The sequence below is a fragment of the Neomonachus schauinslandi genome, chromosome 9 (genome assembly GCF_002201575.2).
Source record: "Neomonachus schauinslandi chromosome 9, ASM220157v2, whole genome shotgun sequence".
In the NCBI taxonomy this organism is placed as follows: domain Eukaryota; kingdom Metazoa; phylum Chordata; class Mammalia; order Carnivora; family Phocidae; genus Neomonachus; species Neomonachus schauinslandi.
Window position 1 is genome coordinate 103,518,206 of NC_058411.1, and position 16,927 is coordinate 103,535,132.

General features: G+C 51.5%; 2 protein-coding genes across 3 annotated transcripts in view; one reads left to right on the plus strand and one right to left on the minus strand.

Moving 5' to 3' along the window:
* Positions 1–1,701: 1,701 nt before the first annotated feature.
* On the plus strand, positions 1,702–4,354 carry SLC51B (solute carrier family 51 subunit beta). Its single transcript, XM_044918290.1, has 4 exons — positions 1,702–1,800; positions 1,893–1,917; positions 2,722–2,812; positions 4,156–4,354. The coding sequence occupies exons 1-4, from the start codon at positions 1,702–1,704 to the stop codon at positions 4,352–4,354; spliced, it is 414 nt and encodes a 137-aa protein (XP_044774225.1).
* A 379-nt stretch (positions 4,355–4,733) lies between these two features.
* Positions 4,734–16,927, minus strand: part of RASL12 (RAS like family 12) — a 13,363-nt gene continuing 1,169 nt past the window's right edge. The window contains exons 2-5 of one of the 2 annotated variants that reach the window (XM_021693863.1): positions 15,396–15,452; positions 9,849–9,922; positions 8,964–9,154; positions 4,734–6,327 (exon numbers count right to left, since the gene is read on the minus strand). In XM_021693863.1, the coding sequence (XP_021549538.1) occupies positions 5,952–6,327; positions 8,964–9,154; positions 9,849–9,922; positions 15,396–15,452 (698 nt within the window). In that variant the 3' untranslated portion in view covers positions 4,734–5,951. The remainder of the gene's footprint in view (positions 6,328–8,963; positions 9,155–9,848; positions 9,923–15,395; positions 15,453–16,927) is intronic. The other variant, XM_044917916.1, reaches the window with a different exon arrangement.

A 16,927-nucleotide genomic window follows, 5' to 3' on the forward strand; every position in this document is an offset into this window, starting at 1 on the left:
GAGATGGCTGCCTGTCTACACTCCCTCTGTTAGCACCTAAGGCTATAGCCCCAGAGCCTCACCAACACACAGCATTATCTACCTTCCAAACCAAGTTCATCTAATAGATGCCAAGTACTATTTCATTTTTCTTTTAATTTTCATTCTTTTTTTTTTTTTTTTTTTAGTTTTCAGTCTTCTGATTACCAGAGAGATTGATCATTTCTTCATATGCTCACTGGCCTTTTGGGTTTCCTATTTTGTGAATTGCCTGTTTACATCCTTTATCTTTTATTAGGGTTCCTGTCTTTTTCTTGTTAATTTGCAAGAATTCTTTGTATACTCTAGATATCAGTCTTTTCTTGATTTTGAGTATCGTAAGTATCTTATCGCAACTGGAAATGTGTTTGTTACTTTATTGATGGTATTCTTCATTGAACAGATAATCTTATTTTCCCTATTATTTCCTTTTCTGTTCTTCAGAGGACCCAGTGATTTGCTTAGACAAGTTAACCAGAGGCAGAGCCAGATGAGGGGCCAGCTCCTTGGCTCTCAGCCCAAGGCTCGCTCCCCATGGCCTGCTGTCCTCAAGCTGGGAGCCCAGAGCAGCCGGGAGAATCAGCTGCCACAGCCTGGCCCTGACCTGGGCACAGACCTGGGCTGTATCATACACTAGCCTCATGAGCCTACTGAGCACTTGAAATGTGACTAGTCAGAACTGAGATATGCAATACGTGTAAAATCTACACCCAATTTCAGAGACTTGGTATGAAAAATGTAAAATATCGCAACCATTTTTATATTGATTACGTTGAAATGAGAATATTTGGGTTATGTTGGATTAAAGGAAATATATTGCCAAAGTTAATTGCACCTATTTCTTTTCATTTGAATGTGGATAGTGGGATGTTTTAGGTTAAGTAAAAATAGTACAGGCAGTACAAGAATATGTCAAGATTTGTGGCTGTTTGGGGACGGACTGAGGTCTGGTAAACACCGCTGAACCTACTTTGTTTTATAGGAATGGGAACAGGCTCAAATTAAGGAAGGGATTTATCCAGGGAGCATGAGTTCAGGCTCTTGTGTGGCGCTCGGCTCTCTGGCAGGTGCTAGCGGGTACCTCTCTCTGGCATTTTCCTATTCTCAGCTCTGGGTCACAGGTATGCCCATGTCCAGCAGAGAGACTGACAGGCCTGGCCCAGCGGGGACACAGGGGCCTGTGAGATTGGCTGCCACAGGAAAATCAATGGCGAGAGGTGGGACAACTCGCTAAGAAACCAGAGTGACGGAGGGCACTGGGCTGCAGAAGCTAGTTGGGGATGCTGGGCAGGCAAAAAACGGACAATGTTCCCCACAAGGGTCCCATAGCCCATCAGTGACTCAGTCTTCCTCACTCCCAGGTCAACGCTCTTCTCCACACGTAATGAATCTTACTAAAGACTTGAGTGACTCCTACTTCGATGGTTTCTGCCTCTCCAGACTCCACCTGCCCCGAGTCCCAGCTGTCTTGGTCCAGTAACTGTGTGCCAGAGGAGAGCTGGGTTTGGGCAGTAAGGGAGGTCAATCTGGGATGGGATATCTGGTCACGCTCTCTGCTTTGTTTCAGGGGTCTTCAGGGCTTTGCCCAGAGGCCGGAACCTAGGAAGCCAGGAGGGCACCTGGGGAGCCAAGAGACCTAAGGATTTCGTTGGCAGAAACGTATCCCAACCAGGAGCAGGGGGCATGGACCACAGTGAGGGGGTCATCCAAGCCCCAGCCGATACCACGGTGCCTCAGGAACTGCTGGAAGAAATGCTTTTGTTTTTTTGGGGGGGGAAGAGGGTAGGGGGGGGGGGACCGGGGAGGGGGCATATGGGCCTCAGCACAAGGAGTGGAATCTGGCTGAAATCCCCCGACACAGTTGCCTCCTCCAGTACCAGCTGCACATTTCCCCCCAAGGTGGGGACTGAGGCTGAGGGGGGTCTTAATTCCCAGAGGGGTCTGGCCTCACCGCACCCTCTTCTCAGGGCTTGGTCATTCATTTTCTTCATTTATCGGATCAGTCACAAATATTCATTAAGTTCCTTCTGCGCACCGGGCACCGTTCTCAGCAGTGGGCTTACAGTCGTGAATGAAGCACAAAAGTCTTTGCCCTCCGTGCAGCACACATTCTAATGAGAGAGAAAATCAACAAGACAAACGACTAAAATGCAGAGCATGGGGGTGATGAGCAATACGGAGAAAAATTAAGCACAGAAAGGGAAGAGAAGTGTAGGTACCACGGTCAAGGAAGGCCTCACCAAGAAGCTGACATTTGAATAAGGGCTTGCAGGAGATGAAATGATGAGCCCTGCAGATTATGTGGGGGAAGAGCATTCCTCGTAAGTGGAACAGCAAACGCAATGGCTCCAGGGCTGGATCCTGCCTCATTTTGGTACGGTGTGGACACATCTCATTATCCAAAGTGAGATTGGCCACTTTATGTATTCTCTGTTGGCAGTTGTCGGACACAGTTTCACTGCCACCCCTTCCCCCCCCCACTTAGATTAGGGCTTCTGCAGAGCAGAAATTGTCCCTCCCTCTCCCCCTCCCCCACACTGGAGGTTCCGCAGGGCAGGGGCTCATCTTCGTTAGTCTCTACCTGGCTCACAGCAGGGGATGACTGATGCCACGAGCTGAGTCTGAGCCCAAGCCCCAACTGCTAGTGGGCCTGAGGGGCACCCAGCCTCTCCTCAAGGCTCTGTTCCGTGTGTCCTTCCCCAGCATCTCCTTGGAATTATTCCATCTTTGCCCTGGTGGGTGTGGTGGGCGTGATAAGCTTCGTCCTCCTGGGAAGGAGCATCCAGGCAAACAGGTGAGGAGCTGGTCTGGGGGTGGTCTCTGGGGGGTGGGGGACCTGCCCTCCCAAGGGAAATCTAGGGAGCGGGCATCTAGAGGTCTTGGCTAGCCACCCTTTGGGACAGCAAAACGCAGCCTTGTAGAATTTACACTTTGGTGGGGAGCCAAGTGTAGTTTAGAGTGACAGATGCTCAGTGTGGGAGATACAGAGTGTGTGGGAGCTCAGTGGTGGGATCTGGGGCCTTCTGGGCAAAGAGAGAAAGGGAGAGTGGGCTGAGGAAGCCTTCTAGACTGAGGGACAATAGGCACCAAGCTTGAGGTGCTGGAGGAGGAGGCCTGGCCCATATGGCTGTGCAATGTGACGTGACATGGGGATGGAGGGAGGACAAGAAGAGGGAAGGACCCAGAATGTATGGGTCCCAAGGAATGCAGGTTCTAGCTCATGGGCACTGGGGAGCCAGAGAATAGCTTTGCACAGGGACATGAAAGGTCTGTTTTAGCAAGATCAGTCTGGATGTAGGATATAAAAGGAACCAAAGGGGTGTAGCTCCTAAAAATGTGACCTTGCCTTTCTTACCCTGTCAGGAAGCATCGCCCTCAGCAAGGTCAACTCAGGGACAAAGTGGCTGTCCATGGGAGCAGCAGACACTGAGCTGCTCCCCCTGTGGCCCGAGCAGATTCTCTGGGCAGTCAGCCGTTACCACAGCTGGGTTCCTCCACAATGGCCAGGAAACCTAGGGGTACCTTGAGTAAGACCACCTTCGGAGGGAGGACACTTGGGGGAGTTACTGGAAGAAAGGCTAGGTCTTGAACGCCAGCTTAAGGACATGGGCAGTGGGGAGCCACTAAAGGTGCTTGAGCTGAGGAGTGATGTGTGCACACTGGGGTTTTAGAAACATGACTGCTGTGTGTGGGCTGGTTTGGAAAAGCAAGCACCTAGCAGCAGGAAGATTAGTTAGGAACTTCCTGAAGTAGTTTGGGGATGAGGTGGATGAGGGTGGGAATGGGATAACAAGGACACAGAACCCAGAGTCAGGAGACTTAAATGGATGTCCAAGGTATGTGCATCTTTGACGTTTTTGAACCCCATTTCACCTGTAAGGGGAGCAAGGGGTGAGAATAGTTGAGCTCATGGTGGCAATGAGGATTTGCTGAGATGATACACGGACGAGAATAAGCCATTTCTCTGCCAAAAGAACACCAAACTATCTGGGCTTTCTCCCCTAACAGTTCCCAGGACTGCCTACTGGATTTTCCCCTCCAACCCGCTAATCTACTTGGGAGACCCAGTCTTGCCCCCAGTCACTCCGTACCCCAGCTCAGGGAACCCAGATTCAACAGTGTTTTCTCTCCTCCCAGAAATCAAAAACTCCTGGGGAAAAACAAACCAGAACTCCAAGACTTGGCTGAGGCTGAAACCAGAGATGACAATAACCTGAACATCCTAAGAGAGACTTTGCTCTCAGACAAGCACAATTTAGCCCAGGTGGCAATTGAGTTAAAAGAGGCAGATGCGCCACTGGCTCTCCTTCCAGACCCACAAGAATCGGAGACCTAGTAAGAGTTCAGAGCCCTGCCCCATGTTGCTAGCAGATAAGATGAACGAACTGCAATCAAACTAATATTCTGTTATGGGGAGAAAAAACACTTTTTATTAAAAGGTTTCTGGAAGTGGGCATTTAGAATTGCATAGTTTGTTCAAACGGCCGTGTTCCAACACAAGCGGCTTGGAGCAGGAGCGAGAAATCCATAGTCGGCCTGTGGGTCAGGAAGCCTGGCTAGGACTCCTCGTGTGCTCTTGAGGAGTTCACAGCCTCCCTTTGACCTCAGCTTCTCCATCCACAGAATGGGGCTGAAGGCCGGGTTAGAACTGTTGTTCTTAATCCAAGGTCCTGGAATTGCCAAGAGCAGGATTCCGGGCTCAGAATCCCCTTCACATCCCTTTCCTCCTAGCAGAGTCCTCTCCTTTACCTGCTTATCTGCTGAGGGCCCACGAGAGACTTCCTTTGGGCCAGGGGCCCCAAGGTAAAGAGTTAGAAAACTGTGGAACTCCCTGTGCTGACAATGGGATCCCAAGAGAGTGTCCTGATCCTGTGTCTGAGCCACAGTGTCATATCAGCTGTATGGTGGTGACCCCAAATAATTTATGCAAAAAATTGCTTTCTGAACCCCAAATGCCTTAGCTTCTATCTTTCAAAAGTGGACTTAGAACACTCAGACCCACTGTCGAAGGTACTGGGTCCTGCTAGACTAGACTACAGATGGCCTACTGTGTTTCTACCTACGAGCCTCAGGCCGGCTAACAGTGCCCACAGGGTGAGTGATACCCCCAGTTGTAGGCTCCCGGGAGTCCTGGGGGCTGGTCACTAGAGAGAATGACTTTGTTCTGCAGCTCTGATCATTAAACTTCAGGAGGCTGGTCCTGAGGGTCTGTGGAGAGAGTCCTGAATTTAAGATGGGAAAATAAGGGGGCACTGTCTCCTGGGGGAAAAAACATTGGAGGCTCCTTATCCCAGATGATCCAGAGCCCCCAGTCCTCACCGAAAAGTAAAGTACTGGAAATAGCCCTTCCTGGGAATTTTGCTTCTCACAGCGTGTCCCGTAGGATTATTTAAACTGTGGGGTTTGTTGCCTGGGGCTTCTGTGAAGTCAGAGGACAACAGGAGGGCCAGGCTCAAGGCGCCTCCCTGCCAACTTGTAGCCGCTCTGTCCTTCCTGTCCACCAGATGGTGCTAGGACCTCAGGGTTGCTCCTCCTGCAGCATGTTCTCGGGCCTACACTTAGGGACCATCCAGAGCTGTCCCCTGGGGGCCACATCTGGCCTGGCTGCAGCTGCAGCAGGAAGGAGTCATGGCACCACGATGGACACTGCAATTTCCTTCCACTTGAGGCTGACCCCAGGTCTCTGGGTTGTCTCAGTGGCTATTTCCCTTCAGGGTCAGGGAATGCAGTGGCTACCACGGAAACCAAGGCCTGGAGCAAGGAAGAGCAGCGTTCCTGCCTGTCCTTCCAGCTCATACAGTGAACTGGGTGTCCGGGACATTACTTGGTGCTGGAAGAGGGGTCAACTGTCCGCCAGAGGGCCAGGGCTATTGCTCCGTCAGAGGGAAAGCCCCTCCCAGCTGCTGAGTCTGGGATCCGGGGGGGGGGTGCCCTCAGAAGATCTTGAAGCCCTTCAACAGGGTCAGGGCGGGCGCCTTGCGCTTGCTCTGGGCCCGGGATGACTTCACAGTGACCAGCTTGGCCTGGGCCACGGCAGGCATCTCCTTCAGGCTGACGGTGGAAAGTGTGTTGAAGGTACAGCTGGCCAGCCCATGCCGGGCGGTGAGCGGAGCCTGGTGGGGCAGGGCCCTCTCCTCAGAGATGAAGAGAGGCCGGGGCAGGGAATGCTTCTCCAGCTCCCGCCGTGCCTCCCGCACGGCCTCGTGGAAGACATGCTGCACGTGCTCAAAGTCCAGGCAGGCCGAGACCTCGAAAAACGGGCACCCGAACTTGCCCGCCAAGGCGGCGCCCTCTGCCTTGGTGACCTGCCTGGTGGGGAAGCAGGGCGAGGCAGGGTCAGGAGCGAGCGTCCAAGTCGGGGAGGCCCGCGCCTACACTCGTCTCCCCACTCACGGGCTTGGTGACCTGCAGTCATCTCGAGTACAATGGGATAATGACATCTGCCCCGCAGGGTTGTTAAAAGAATTAAGAAAGACCATTTGTATCGTGTGCCTGGTGTATTACCTGGCACAGAGTCTGTGCTCAATAAATGGTGGCTGATGTCTCCAAAGCAGAATCTAGGAACAAAGCGTGGGCAAGGGAGCAGCTTACTGGCTAGACTCTGCTTGTGGCTGGAAGAAGATGGTCATTCCCAGCCCTGCCTTCCTCTAGGCCAGCATGGGTCCTTGGTCAGGAAATGAGCCACCCTCAGCCCCAGCCTGTGGGATCAGCTCCAGAGAAAGGCAGTGTGGTCTGGACGGAAACGTGTGAGACCACAGAGGAGGGGAGGGTGAGGCACCTCGGGATGCCTGTGGTTGGCAGAGTTCTGGGGCTCATGCGGAGAGTTGCCTGCTCGTCCAAGGGAGGGGCAGGAGAGAGCAAGGGTGACATTTCATGGGAAGGAGGAAGAGAAGGGGAGAGAGAACAACGCCTATTGTCAGCTTCGTCCTATACCCTCTTTCCTGATGGGATCGACTATTTAACTGGGGAGGTCCTTGAAGCTTCTGGCCTGAAAGCCATGGGAATCAAGGTGAGAGGAAAAAGACCAGCTCTTGGGTCGGTCAGATGTCCAGAAGAAGGAAGGGGTGGGGGTACCTGAGGTTTTGAGGCCAAGGTTCCATTGGCTGAATCTTGGCGACCACCTTGCGCTGCCATTCCTGGGGACAGTGGCACAGCCCATGAGACCAGTGGGTAGTGATGCAAAGAGGTTTCTGAGCCAAGGTTAATTTGGCAAGAGCAGGGGGGCTGGCAGTGGGCTAGCTGCCCGGGGGGAGTATCAGACAGAGAGTGACTGGGACAAAAAGGGCCAGGGGCAGAGCATCTAGACTCCCCACCCAGGGCTGGTGTCCTGTCTGTAAGCTGTTTCCTGAGGAACCGTTCTGAAGGAACACTTGATATTATTTGCTTTTATGACAAGCTTGAGTCTAAAAATTTCTCATTGTGCGGGCTTGAATTCATGAATTTTCAGAAACTAGCACCCCATGCATGCATACATGTGTGTGAATGGGGGACACAGGCATGTCACATGATCCTCTCTTGTTCAGTTGCAGCCTGGTGACGATTTTATCAGCGATTTGGGAACCACTCTCACCAACAATTTACCATGCTCTAACCCACAATTTACCATTTAGCTGCAAGACAGTCCTGGGAGATACACCAATGCTCAGCTACAAGACTGACTGTGCCTCAAATCCTGATCCACTACCAGACTGGATCAAAGAAGGAAATGAGGGTAAACGGCCACAACTTTCCTTAGGGAATTGAAGCTGCTCTGGCTGAGCCCCATAATCTTTGTTATTTGCTCCCCAACCATTTTTAGACAATCCCTGTGGCAAAGACTGGGATCAAAACAGTGGTCTAGTTTTTCCCCCTCATACTGAAGATAGATTTACCACAATTCAGTCTTCTGACCCCTCTTCCAGGCATCGTGGGCTCTATGATTCCTCAAAAACCACCTTTCGGTTTTAAGATCACACAACTTCCTTCATTCCCTGGGATGGAATTTGTCTTTGTCTGAGGGCTTGATGGCCTTTGAAGGCTCCTACAGTGGCCCCTCTTCATGAGACTGCACCTCTCTTTCCCACTGCCCTTCTGATTTGTACTGCACCAAAGGTCCCTTCCTGGCTTATCCCAGCCAATGGGCCTTTGGGGTCTGGGGAAGCAGGAGTGACTGGCCATGAACAGGGAGGGACAGATGGAAGATGGGTGGAAGGCACCAGACGTTGAAGGTGGACAGGCCACATAGGACAAATGTCAGTGTTGGGACAAGGGCAGTGGGATTACTCAAGTGGGAGTGTCATGCTTTCAGGGGCCAGGCAAGCAACTCGAATGTATGGAGAGAGTGGAGGAAAGCCATGGGGAGTGGTAAGGCCTGAGTCAGCTGGAGAGGGCATACCCCTCCTCAAAGCATTCCAATTACAGGTCTTTTAAAATACTGTGCTCGCCAAGCAAAATGCTTCAGTATTTGCTGGTAATCTGCCCCCTGGCCCAGTCTGTGACCTCTAATTCAAGTCCAGCCCCTTCTAAAAGAAGCTGCCCTCAGCACCGCAGTGCTTGGGTGAGATGAGAGCTGGTTGGACCAGACCAGACACTTGACTCAAGGAGCCAATCACAGCCTTTCTTCTCAGAACTGGAATTGGGCACTGAATAATAACCAGCCAGCTATGGGGAGTGAGGATGGAACGTCATATAGACAGGCAAGAGAGGGTGCCGCTGAGAGAGACCACAAAGCCCCATGAGGATGGAAGCAGTGGCTTTTCTGACTTTTAGGGTCCAACCCCTGTGTGGGCCAGAAGCTCTTCCCTTCCTGCCCTGGCCTGTCTGGAAGGCCACGCACATTGTACCCTTTAACCCAAGTTCGCAGGGATTACTTTCCTTAGCAGCCCAATAATCCCCGATGATGACACACAGCCTTTCCAAATGAGGCCAGTGGGCTCCAGCGAGGAGGACACACCGCCCGCGCTCACCTGTACTGGGCCATGTCCAGCTTGTTGCCTAGCAGCAGGGCAGGGGAGCTGCGCTGGGTCTCCTTGGCGTGCAAAGCGAGCAGCTCCAGGTAGCTGCTGCTGTCCTTGAAACTCTGGCGGCTGTCCATGCTGTACACCACCAGGAACGCATGGGCCCAGTTCAGGTAGCGCTCACAGTTCCTGGGGGTGTCCTAGGCGAAGGAGGGAAGCCTCGCTGGGGGTAAAGGCCTTCACCTGAGCTGCTTCATCCCACCTCCCCACTCCCTGGGTCTTTGTATATTGTTCCCCAGCAGGGCCCTTTTCAAAGGGGCACTTGAGTGTGGATTTGGCTTGGTGTGAAAGGAGGCATTGTCTCAGGAGCCTCACTCCCACCACCCAGCCAGAGGCTTGGAGACCTTGGCCTCTGGGGCACAGAGCCAAGACTCTGGCATGGCTGCTAAGAGACCTGGCTGTCCCTGGGCACTGCTGGTTTGGGGTCAGGTTGATGGTGCCCCTGGGCTTCTGAGAAAAATTGGTATCCAGTCCTGGCAGGGGGTGGTGAGAACAAAGGGGGAATGTGTGTACTGAGGGGACCTGGGCCAGGGGGGGCCTCTGCATAAAAGTGTGTGCCCCATCTCCGTATATGCATGAGCATCAAATCCCAAAACAGGATCTCAGCGCTGACGCCAGCAACCATCAGGTCTCCCCAGGCCCCGTCCCATCCCTTCTCCCTTGGCAAATGAAAAGATTCAGGTCCAGAGAGGTCAGTGCCTCATTCAGGGTCACATAGCAAACTAGAGCTTAACAAGTTTGCAAATTCCCATCTGAGACCTCCACTCTGGGAGCAGGACTTCTCAGGAGGGTGCACTGACTCTCAGCTCTCCATGGGTAATGGGGGTAATTTACCAGGTCTGCAGTATCCATGACCCTCAGGTGGACAGGCTGGTGGTCCACTGTCTCCTCGGAGCTGTAGGTGTCCTCTGCAACAGATGGTCAGCCAGGTCAGAGGCAGGCCTCAGTGGCAGACTGGGTCTGAGTCCCAGCCTCCCTGTGCTAGACCCTGGGAGATCTATTCTGGGGCTGGCTGAGTTGGGACAAACTGGAAAGGCCTCGGCTCTCACCCAAATGGAGGACACAGACAGAACCTCCCACCCAGGAGATGCTGCTCTACCTGTCAGGGCTCAGAGCATAAGAGGTCAGTCACAGAACACGCCACAGGGGATGGGATTGTGTTCTGGGTCCACCCACCAAGCCTCCAGGATGGAGTGTGCGGCCCATGGGCTTGGTTAGCAGCAGAGGCCTCTGGAGTTGCACTGCCAGCCCATCCCTCCCAAACCCCAAGCTTCCCCGCCCTCTTCCGTCTGACCACAGTACCCGGCCCGCAGGAAGCCCCCAGTGGGAGAAGGGATGGGGAAAGAAAAGCACACAACATATGGTGGGGTGTGTGTGTGTGTGTGTGCACGTGCGACTCCATTCAGAGGTCCCTAAGAAGGTTTACAAATAATCCTTATCAAAATAATAGCAGAGGACTCTAGTGTAGTCGAATATTTTAGGTTGGACATATGGAATCACACCCAACTTCAGCTACCTTTTAGCCATGTGACTTGGCCACATCATGGCTGTTCTTTTGAGAATCTGTTTCCTCCCTTTACAATGGGGATAACATGGGGCACCTGGGTGGCTCAGTCGGTTGAGCATCCGACTCTTGATTTCGGCTCAGGTTGTGATCTCGGGGTCCTGGGATCGAGCTCCGCTTTGGGCTCCACGCTCAGCGTGGAGTCAGCTTATCCCACTCCCTCTGCTCCTCCCCCTGCTCTCTCTCTTTCAAATAAATAAAATCTTTTTTTAAAAAAAAAAGTAAAATAGGGATAACATGATAACACTGGCTAAAAGTTTTCCAGATTTTACTCTGTGCCAGGCACTGTGCTAACGCTTGTCCCCGCACCCTCACAGGGCTGTGTGAGGACTGGATGGGCCCCTAGGCATGGGGCCTGGCCCACCATAAATGCCTGGTAAAGGACAGTGGGGATTGCGGTGCTCCAAAGTTTACAGGGCAGGTTCACATTCCTAGGTGATTTTTTTTTCTTTTGAAATCATTTTAGACTCATGCGGATATTGCAAAATAGTACAGAGAGTTCCTGTGTGCCTTTCCCTCTGCTCCCGGCAATGTTAACACCTTACATAACCGTAGCACAGTGATCAAAAGCAGGAAATGGACATTGGTACCATACTATGAACAAACTACCGACCTTATTTGGATTTCATGAGTTTTCACCTTTTTTTTTTGTTGTTCTCATGACCTCAAACCTGAGAAAGCGCAAGTGGCCAGGCATGCAAAGAGGACCTCATTGTCATATTGGCCATCATTCTCCCTATCTCCAACCTCCCCCTATGCCACTGGCCCATGTGTGTGAGTGCACTTGGCCATCACCTTTCCCTGGGTGCCCCCGTGCCCCAGGTGACCCCAAAGAAGACCTCTCTGGGCAGAACTGGGGCTCTCTCTGCCTTCCTCCACCATCCGCCCCCAACCCTGGCTGAGTTCACAACCACTTGTCTCTGAGAGCCCCTGGCAGTCAAGCCAGGCCTGGACACATGCCAGGTCCGCTAGCAGCCAGCAGGAATCACAGACAGCTCTCATCCCCAGCCTGTTTGGGGACTTGGATAAATAGCTGCTCTTATTCAAAGACAAAAAAAAAAAAAAAATCTAATGGAAAATATGCCCCAAACGTTTAACTATATTTGGTACAAGAGGAGCTGCCCCTAGATGCCTACATCTTGTTCAGATTTTTCTTTATTTTTCTGCCAAAGTTGCCTGATGCACCTCTTTTAGTTGCTCCACACCCCCTTCCCCCACCCCCAAACAGGCACTGCGAGCTCAGTCCAACAAAAAATATTAGCCCAACGTTGGTCTCCTGGGGTTCCTCACAGCAAACAGCCTTTCAAGGTTACTGTTAGCTCCGCTGTAGAGAGATGAAACCCAGAGGAGGAGAGAACTTACCCACTGCCACACAGCATCCCATCAGTGGAAGGAATGTGAACTCGAGTCTTCTAACCTGGGCTACCTCTCCGTGGGGACCCCCTCACCCTCTGCTCAGGGGACCAGCTGACCCTCCAGCTCTATCTGGGCAGAGTGCAGGGGAAGAGCAGAAGCCCCAGTCTAGGTGTGGCACACGCATGGGTGAGCTGGGGGAAGCCTCGCAGATCAGTTTTATCCAGCTGCCTCCCCCTTGGCAAGTGAGGTGACTGGAGATGGGGGGGTCCTTTCCAAGTTACAGGAATGTCCTGTCGTCTCATCACCAAGTCCTGCTCTCCAGGGCATTCTGGGGTCCTTAACCACATAGGTTTCATAACTCCTACTTCTAAATAATATTCTGAGGACTCCCATGCTGAGAGAAGATTCTTTTCACAAACTATTTTCCCCTGATTTACGCAATAATAATCTTTTTAAAGGTGGTAAAGGTGCTCTGATCAGAGTGTGTGTAGGATGATGCCTCAGAAATGGTGTCCATTTCCTTGCTGGAGCAGGATGAGGGCAAGAGGGGTGAGAAGCTGTCATTCTGCCCTGGGCAAGCCAGGCAAGGTGTCCGCAGCTCCTCTGTGAGGGGATGCTCTCCTGGGGGCCCCTGCCCCTTCCTGGAGCTCCCAGCACAGGCATAGCCTTTCCATAGACACTGATTCTCTTAGCTCCTACCAGCTCTCCCAGCCACAACCCTTACTCAGACAGAGCACAGGCTATTGGTCCCATCTTCCAGATGGGGAAATGGAGGCTCAGAGACACAGTGCCATACAGACCTCTGATTCCAGGCCCTCTAGGGCACAAGGCTGCCCTTATGAGAAAGCTGCTGGAGTGGTACCCATCTTCCTTTGTACCTGAGGTTCTCCATAGGCAAATCACTGAGCCCTCTGTGCCTCAATATCTTTACCTGTAAAATGGGGATAATAGCTGGAACTCTTCTTTAAAGGTTAATACTAAAACCAAATTCAATCTCATGTTTAAGAGCATGGGTGAGCTGGGGGTGTTGTGCCTAGTACCGCACTCCATGCTAGAAATGGGAATGAATAACGCAGGTCTCCACACTCTAGAAGCTCACTCAGGGTTCAAAGAAGAGCTTTGAAAAGAGAAGGAGCTGTTTTATATGTCCCGGTGGCTAACTCTCCCCTTGGATGCTCAGACTTTTCTCCACAGAAAGAAAGGCTCCAGTCCCGGAGTCCCCACTATTGCTGTGGCCAGCCATGGGATAGTGGCTGGAATGTTCAGACGGTAAGGCAGAACTCCCAAGGAGTGGCACTGGCCTCCCAGAATGCTGAAGGAGAGCGTCTGGTCATCTCTCCAGCTGACAGGCTCTCAGGCCAGGGCAACTGACCGCCGAGGAGCTGTTGCCCGCCCCCCACCGCCGGACAGCGTGACCACGCATTCCACGATCAGGTCAGAACTCCAAAATTACTCAATCAGGAAGCCCAAACCACCCCTGTACTAGGCTATTCTGGGGGGACCCTGCAAGAAGGGTAGGGATTGGGGGTAGGGAGAAAGACACTTGGAGGCAGGCTGCCAGAGAAAATACAGGATGGCCATTTAAATTTGAATTTCAGAGAAACGGGTAATATTTTTTAGCGTAAGTATTCCCCACCTGAGCTAGGCAGCATTTGTCTTTTGAGGAACCATCCTTGGAAATCTCCATTCTTCCTTCCCAGACACCCCTCCTTATATGCCTTTCCTTCCCACCTCCGCCCCGTCCTCAATTCCCCCACTCCATCTGATTTCATGTTCTGGCCTCTCTCAACGCCTCCCCTAGCCAGCACACAATTACACCCTGTGTCCCGCTCCTGTGCTAATCAAATGGGGTCCCCTCAGACCTGCTGTGTGACCCTGGCCTGGAAGCCTCAGCTCCTTAGGCCTAATTCTTCCTCTGTAGCACCAAGGGGTTGGGTTAGAGTACAGGTGGTCAAACCAAGCTCTGAGAAACAAACTCCTTAGGGACTGTCAGTGAGTCAGCTGCCCTGTACTCTTGACTTAACCAGGGGACCCTCCCTCTGCTTCCTCTGACACCGTGGGGTTCTATTTAAGATCACCTGGGAAGAAGGGCTTCTGCTACTTAGGGAAAAAATTCTAAATAGCCCTGAGGTCCCTTTCTGCTCCGACACTGGGATTCAATATTCCAGCCTGAACTGAGGGCTCCAACGGGCTCAGGGGAGGTGTCCCAGCGCGTCCCATCAGAGGCCTACTGCAGGCAATGCTGTACTGTGGAGTTTCTAGTCTGTGCCCCATAGCCCTGCGTTTCCTGGGAGGGCCCCCAGGGGGTCCCACAAATGCTTTATTTAATTCTTATGAATGGAAAAAAACAATCCAAGACTGTAACCCCCCTTTCCCAAAGGCTAAGCATATCCAGACACTCCTCCTCATTCCTCCTACTGTTAGCTGTTTCTCTGAAATTCAAATTTAAATGGTCATCCTGTATTTTCTCTGGCAGCCTGCCTCCAGTATTTTTCTCAGGAATAGTTTACAATAAACAAACGTTATAAATGTAAACTTTAAGGAAAGAGGAAGGAGGGGCGCCTGGGGGGCTCAGTTGGTTGGGCCTCCAACTCTGGATTTCAGCTCAGGTCATGATCTTGGGTCCTGGGATTGAGCCCCGAATCAGGCTCTGTGCTCAGAGTCTGTTTCTCCCTCTGCCTTTCCCCCTGCTTGTTCATTTTCTCTCTCTCTCTCTCTCTCAAATAAATAAAATCTTAAAAAAAAAAAAAAGAGGAAGGAAAACTGAACATGCATTGAATGTCTACTGTAGATCAGATACTAGGATAAATTTTTTACATGTGTTATTTCTTTAATGCTCACAGTAATTTTCTGAGATAGGTATCTTTATGCCCATTTTACAGATGAGGAAACAGAAGCTCAGAGAGATTAGGTTATTGCTTCAAGGTTGCACAGGCAGTAAGTGGCAGAGCTAGGGTTCAAACTTAGCTCTGATAACAGAGCATCCTTTCTTCCAATATACCATGATATGGCTGTAGAACAAGACAAGTTTTCTTGTGTGGTTCAAAAATGGGTCAGAAGCCAGTACCACTAGAGAATTTCTCTCAAGTGTTTTGCCCAGCTTTTTTGGACAAGTACATTGAGTGACCATTTTGAAGAATAACGCTTAATGGTTATAGACGTTCTGCTATTTTTTTTTTTTTAAGTCTCACCATACCTCATATTTTAGGGCAAATCAGCCTCTCGGTTCTCTTAATTAAGCCACTCCCCCAACCCCAGTTGTCTGGAGTGGGCTGTGGAAGGATGTCTTTCTGGCACTTACACCATTTTGTCCCATGGGCTGAGTCATCCTGGTGGCGCCTCCCCTCTGCCCTCAGATGATGGATCCTGGTGAGGCCTGGGCCCACCACAGTGTAGGCATGTGTGTTGCAGGGGATCCAAGTGGGACACAGTAGGAGGAATGAGGAGGAGTAGTTCCTTACCCAAGTTGGGGTCATACTCGCTGATAAACCTCCTGGTCAGAAACTTCACGGTCAGAGCTGCAGGAAGCAGAAAGAAGTTGGCTCAGTCTCCCCCCGCTGCATCTGGCTGCTGGCCCTGGAGGTTGCCCCTCTCATTTTAGGGAGGTCTTATCTAGCCTCTGTGACTCCTGGCTGACACTGAGCTCAGTTCTCTGGGGGAATGAGTCTGGGAGCTGAGGAGTTGGTTTGAGAAGCTCAGCAAAAAACAGAAATATGGGGAACCATGCCCCTCCCGTTGCATCCTAGCATTTTTTTTTTTTTTTTACGGCAAGAAAAGCCATCAGAGGCAAGCCTAAGGGGTGTTTATAAAGACCTGAACTGGGGGCACCTGGGTGGCTCAGTCGGTTAAGTGTCTGCCTTCGGCTCAGGTCGTGATCTCAGGATCCTGAGATCGAGCCCTCAGTTGGGCTCAGCAGGGAGTCTGCTTCTCCCTCTGCTCTTCCCCCTGCTTATGCTCTCTCTCATTCTCTCTCAAATAAATAAATAAAATCTTTAAAAAAAAAATACTCAAACTGAGGGGTCCAGGACTCATGTTACCTTAGGGTGAGCCTGGTGAAACTCAAACTGAAGGGAGATATTCCCCACCCTGGTCAAGTCATGAAGATTCTGAAATGTGGGGCATCTATTCCAGTTTTGGCTATAAGCCAAATAGTAAGAGCTGAGTTGATCAGTCTGTGATCCCTGGGAGGAGTATGAACACTCACGTCCCAAGTAAACACCCTCCAGTCCTTGGTCCCCTTTGTCTCAAGTCTTGACTCTGTCTTGGGCCTCAGGGGTGTCCCGAAGAATGTAAAACCTAAAATGAAGTTCTCCCCAGGTGGAATTCATTAATAGAACTCTGATTTTGTTCAGAATTTAGCCACATAGAGCCCAGGGCCAGCCAACTATTATGCTGGACTCTTAAAAAGTAATGTGATATTTTAAAGAAAATCCTTAAAATTCTTTCCCAGGATTCCTAACAGTGTCATTTTGCAAACTACTACCCAGGGAATACATACTTTAAAATTTAACTTCCTTCATTCGTGTAGTCACTGGCTAAACTGTACCAGTGACAGACTACAGACACAGTTTGATTTTCAAAGGGAAGAGGGCAAATCTTTTCTGTAGGAAAACATGATTCAGAGTTCCCTCTCTGAGTCAGGGGGGTGGTTTCAGAAGTGGAGAGTAGGATCCCAGCGAGTCTCAAAGAACACTCCGGGGGAGGAAACTCCTAGCTAACAGCCCATGTTGGCCAGTCACTAATGGCAGTAACTGTAACACAGCCGGCTGAGGAGCCCCCTCTGCCCTCCTACCTTCAGCCCCCTGGTACTGTGAGTGGCAGGGGGGCAGGGGCGAACCCTTTCTCCAGGTCTCTGCCTGTGGTGACATCCTCCCCCCCCCCCCCCCCCCCCCCCCCCCCCCCGGGGGGGGCGGGGCCGGGGGGGAGGAAGCAAGGAGAGGGGGGGTGGCAAGAGAACCCTCTGGGAACCCACAACATGTTTTTTTTAACAACA

Coding starts and splice junctions, on each gene's coding strand:
- SLC51B (XM_044918290.1), top strand. CDS start 1,702: ATGGACCACAGTGAGGGGGTCATCCAAGCCCCAGCCGATACCACGGTG. Junction 1,918..2,721: donor GCTGCACATTTCCCCCCAAG/GTGGGGACTGAG, acceptor GTCCTTCCCCAG/CATCTCCTTGGAATTATTCC. Junction 2,813..4,155: donor AGGAGCATCCAGGCAAACAG/GTGAGGAGCTGG, acceptor CTCTCCTCCCAG/AAATCAAAAACTCCTGGGGA.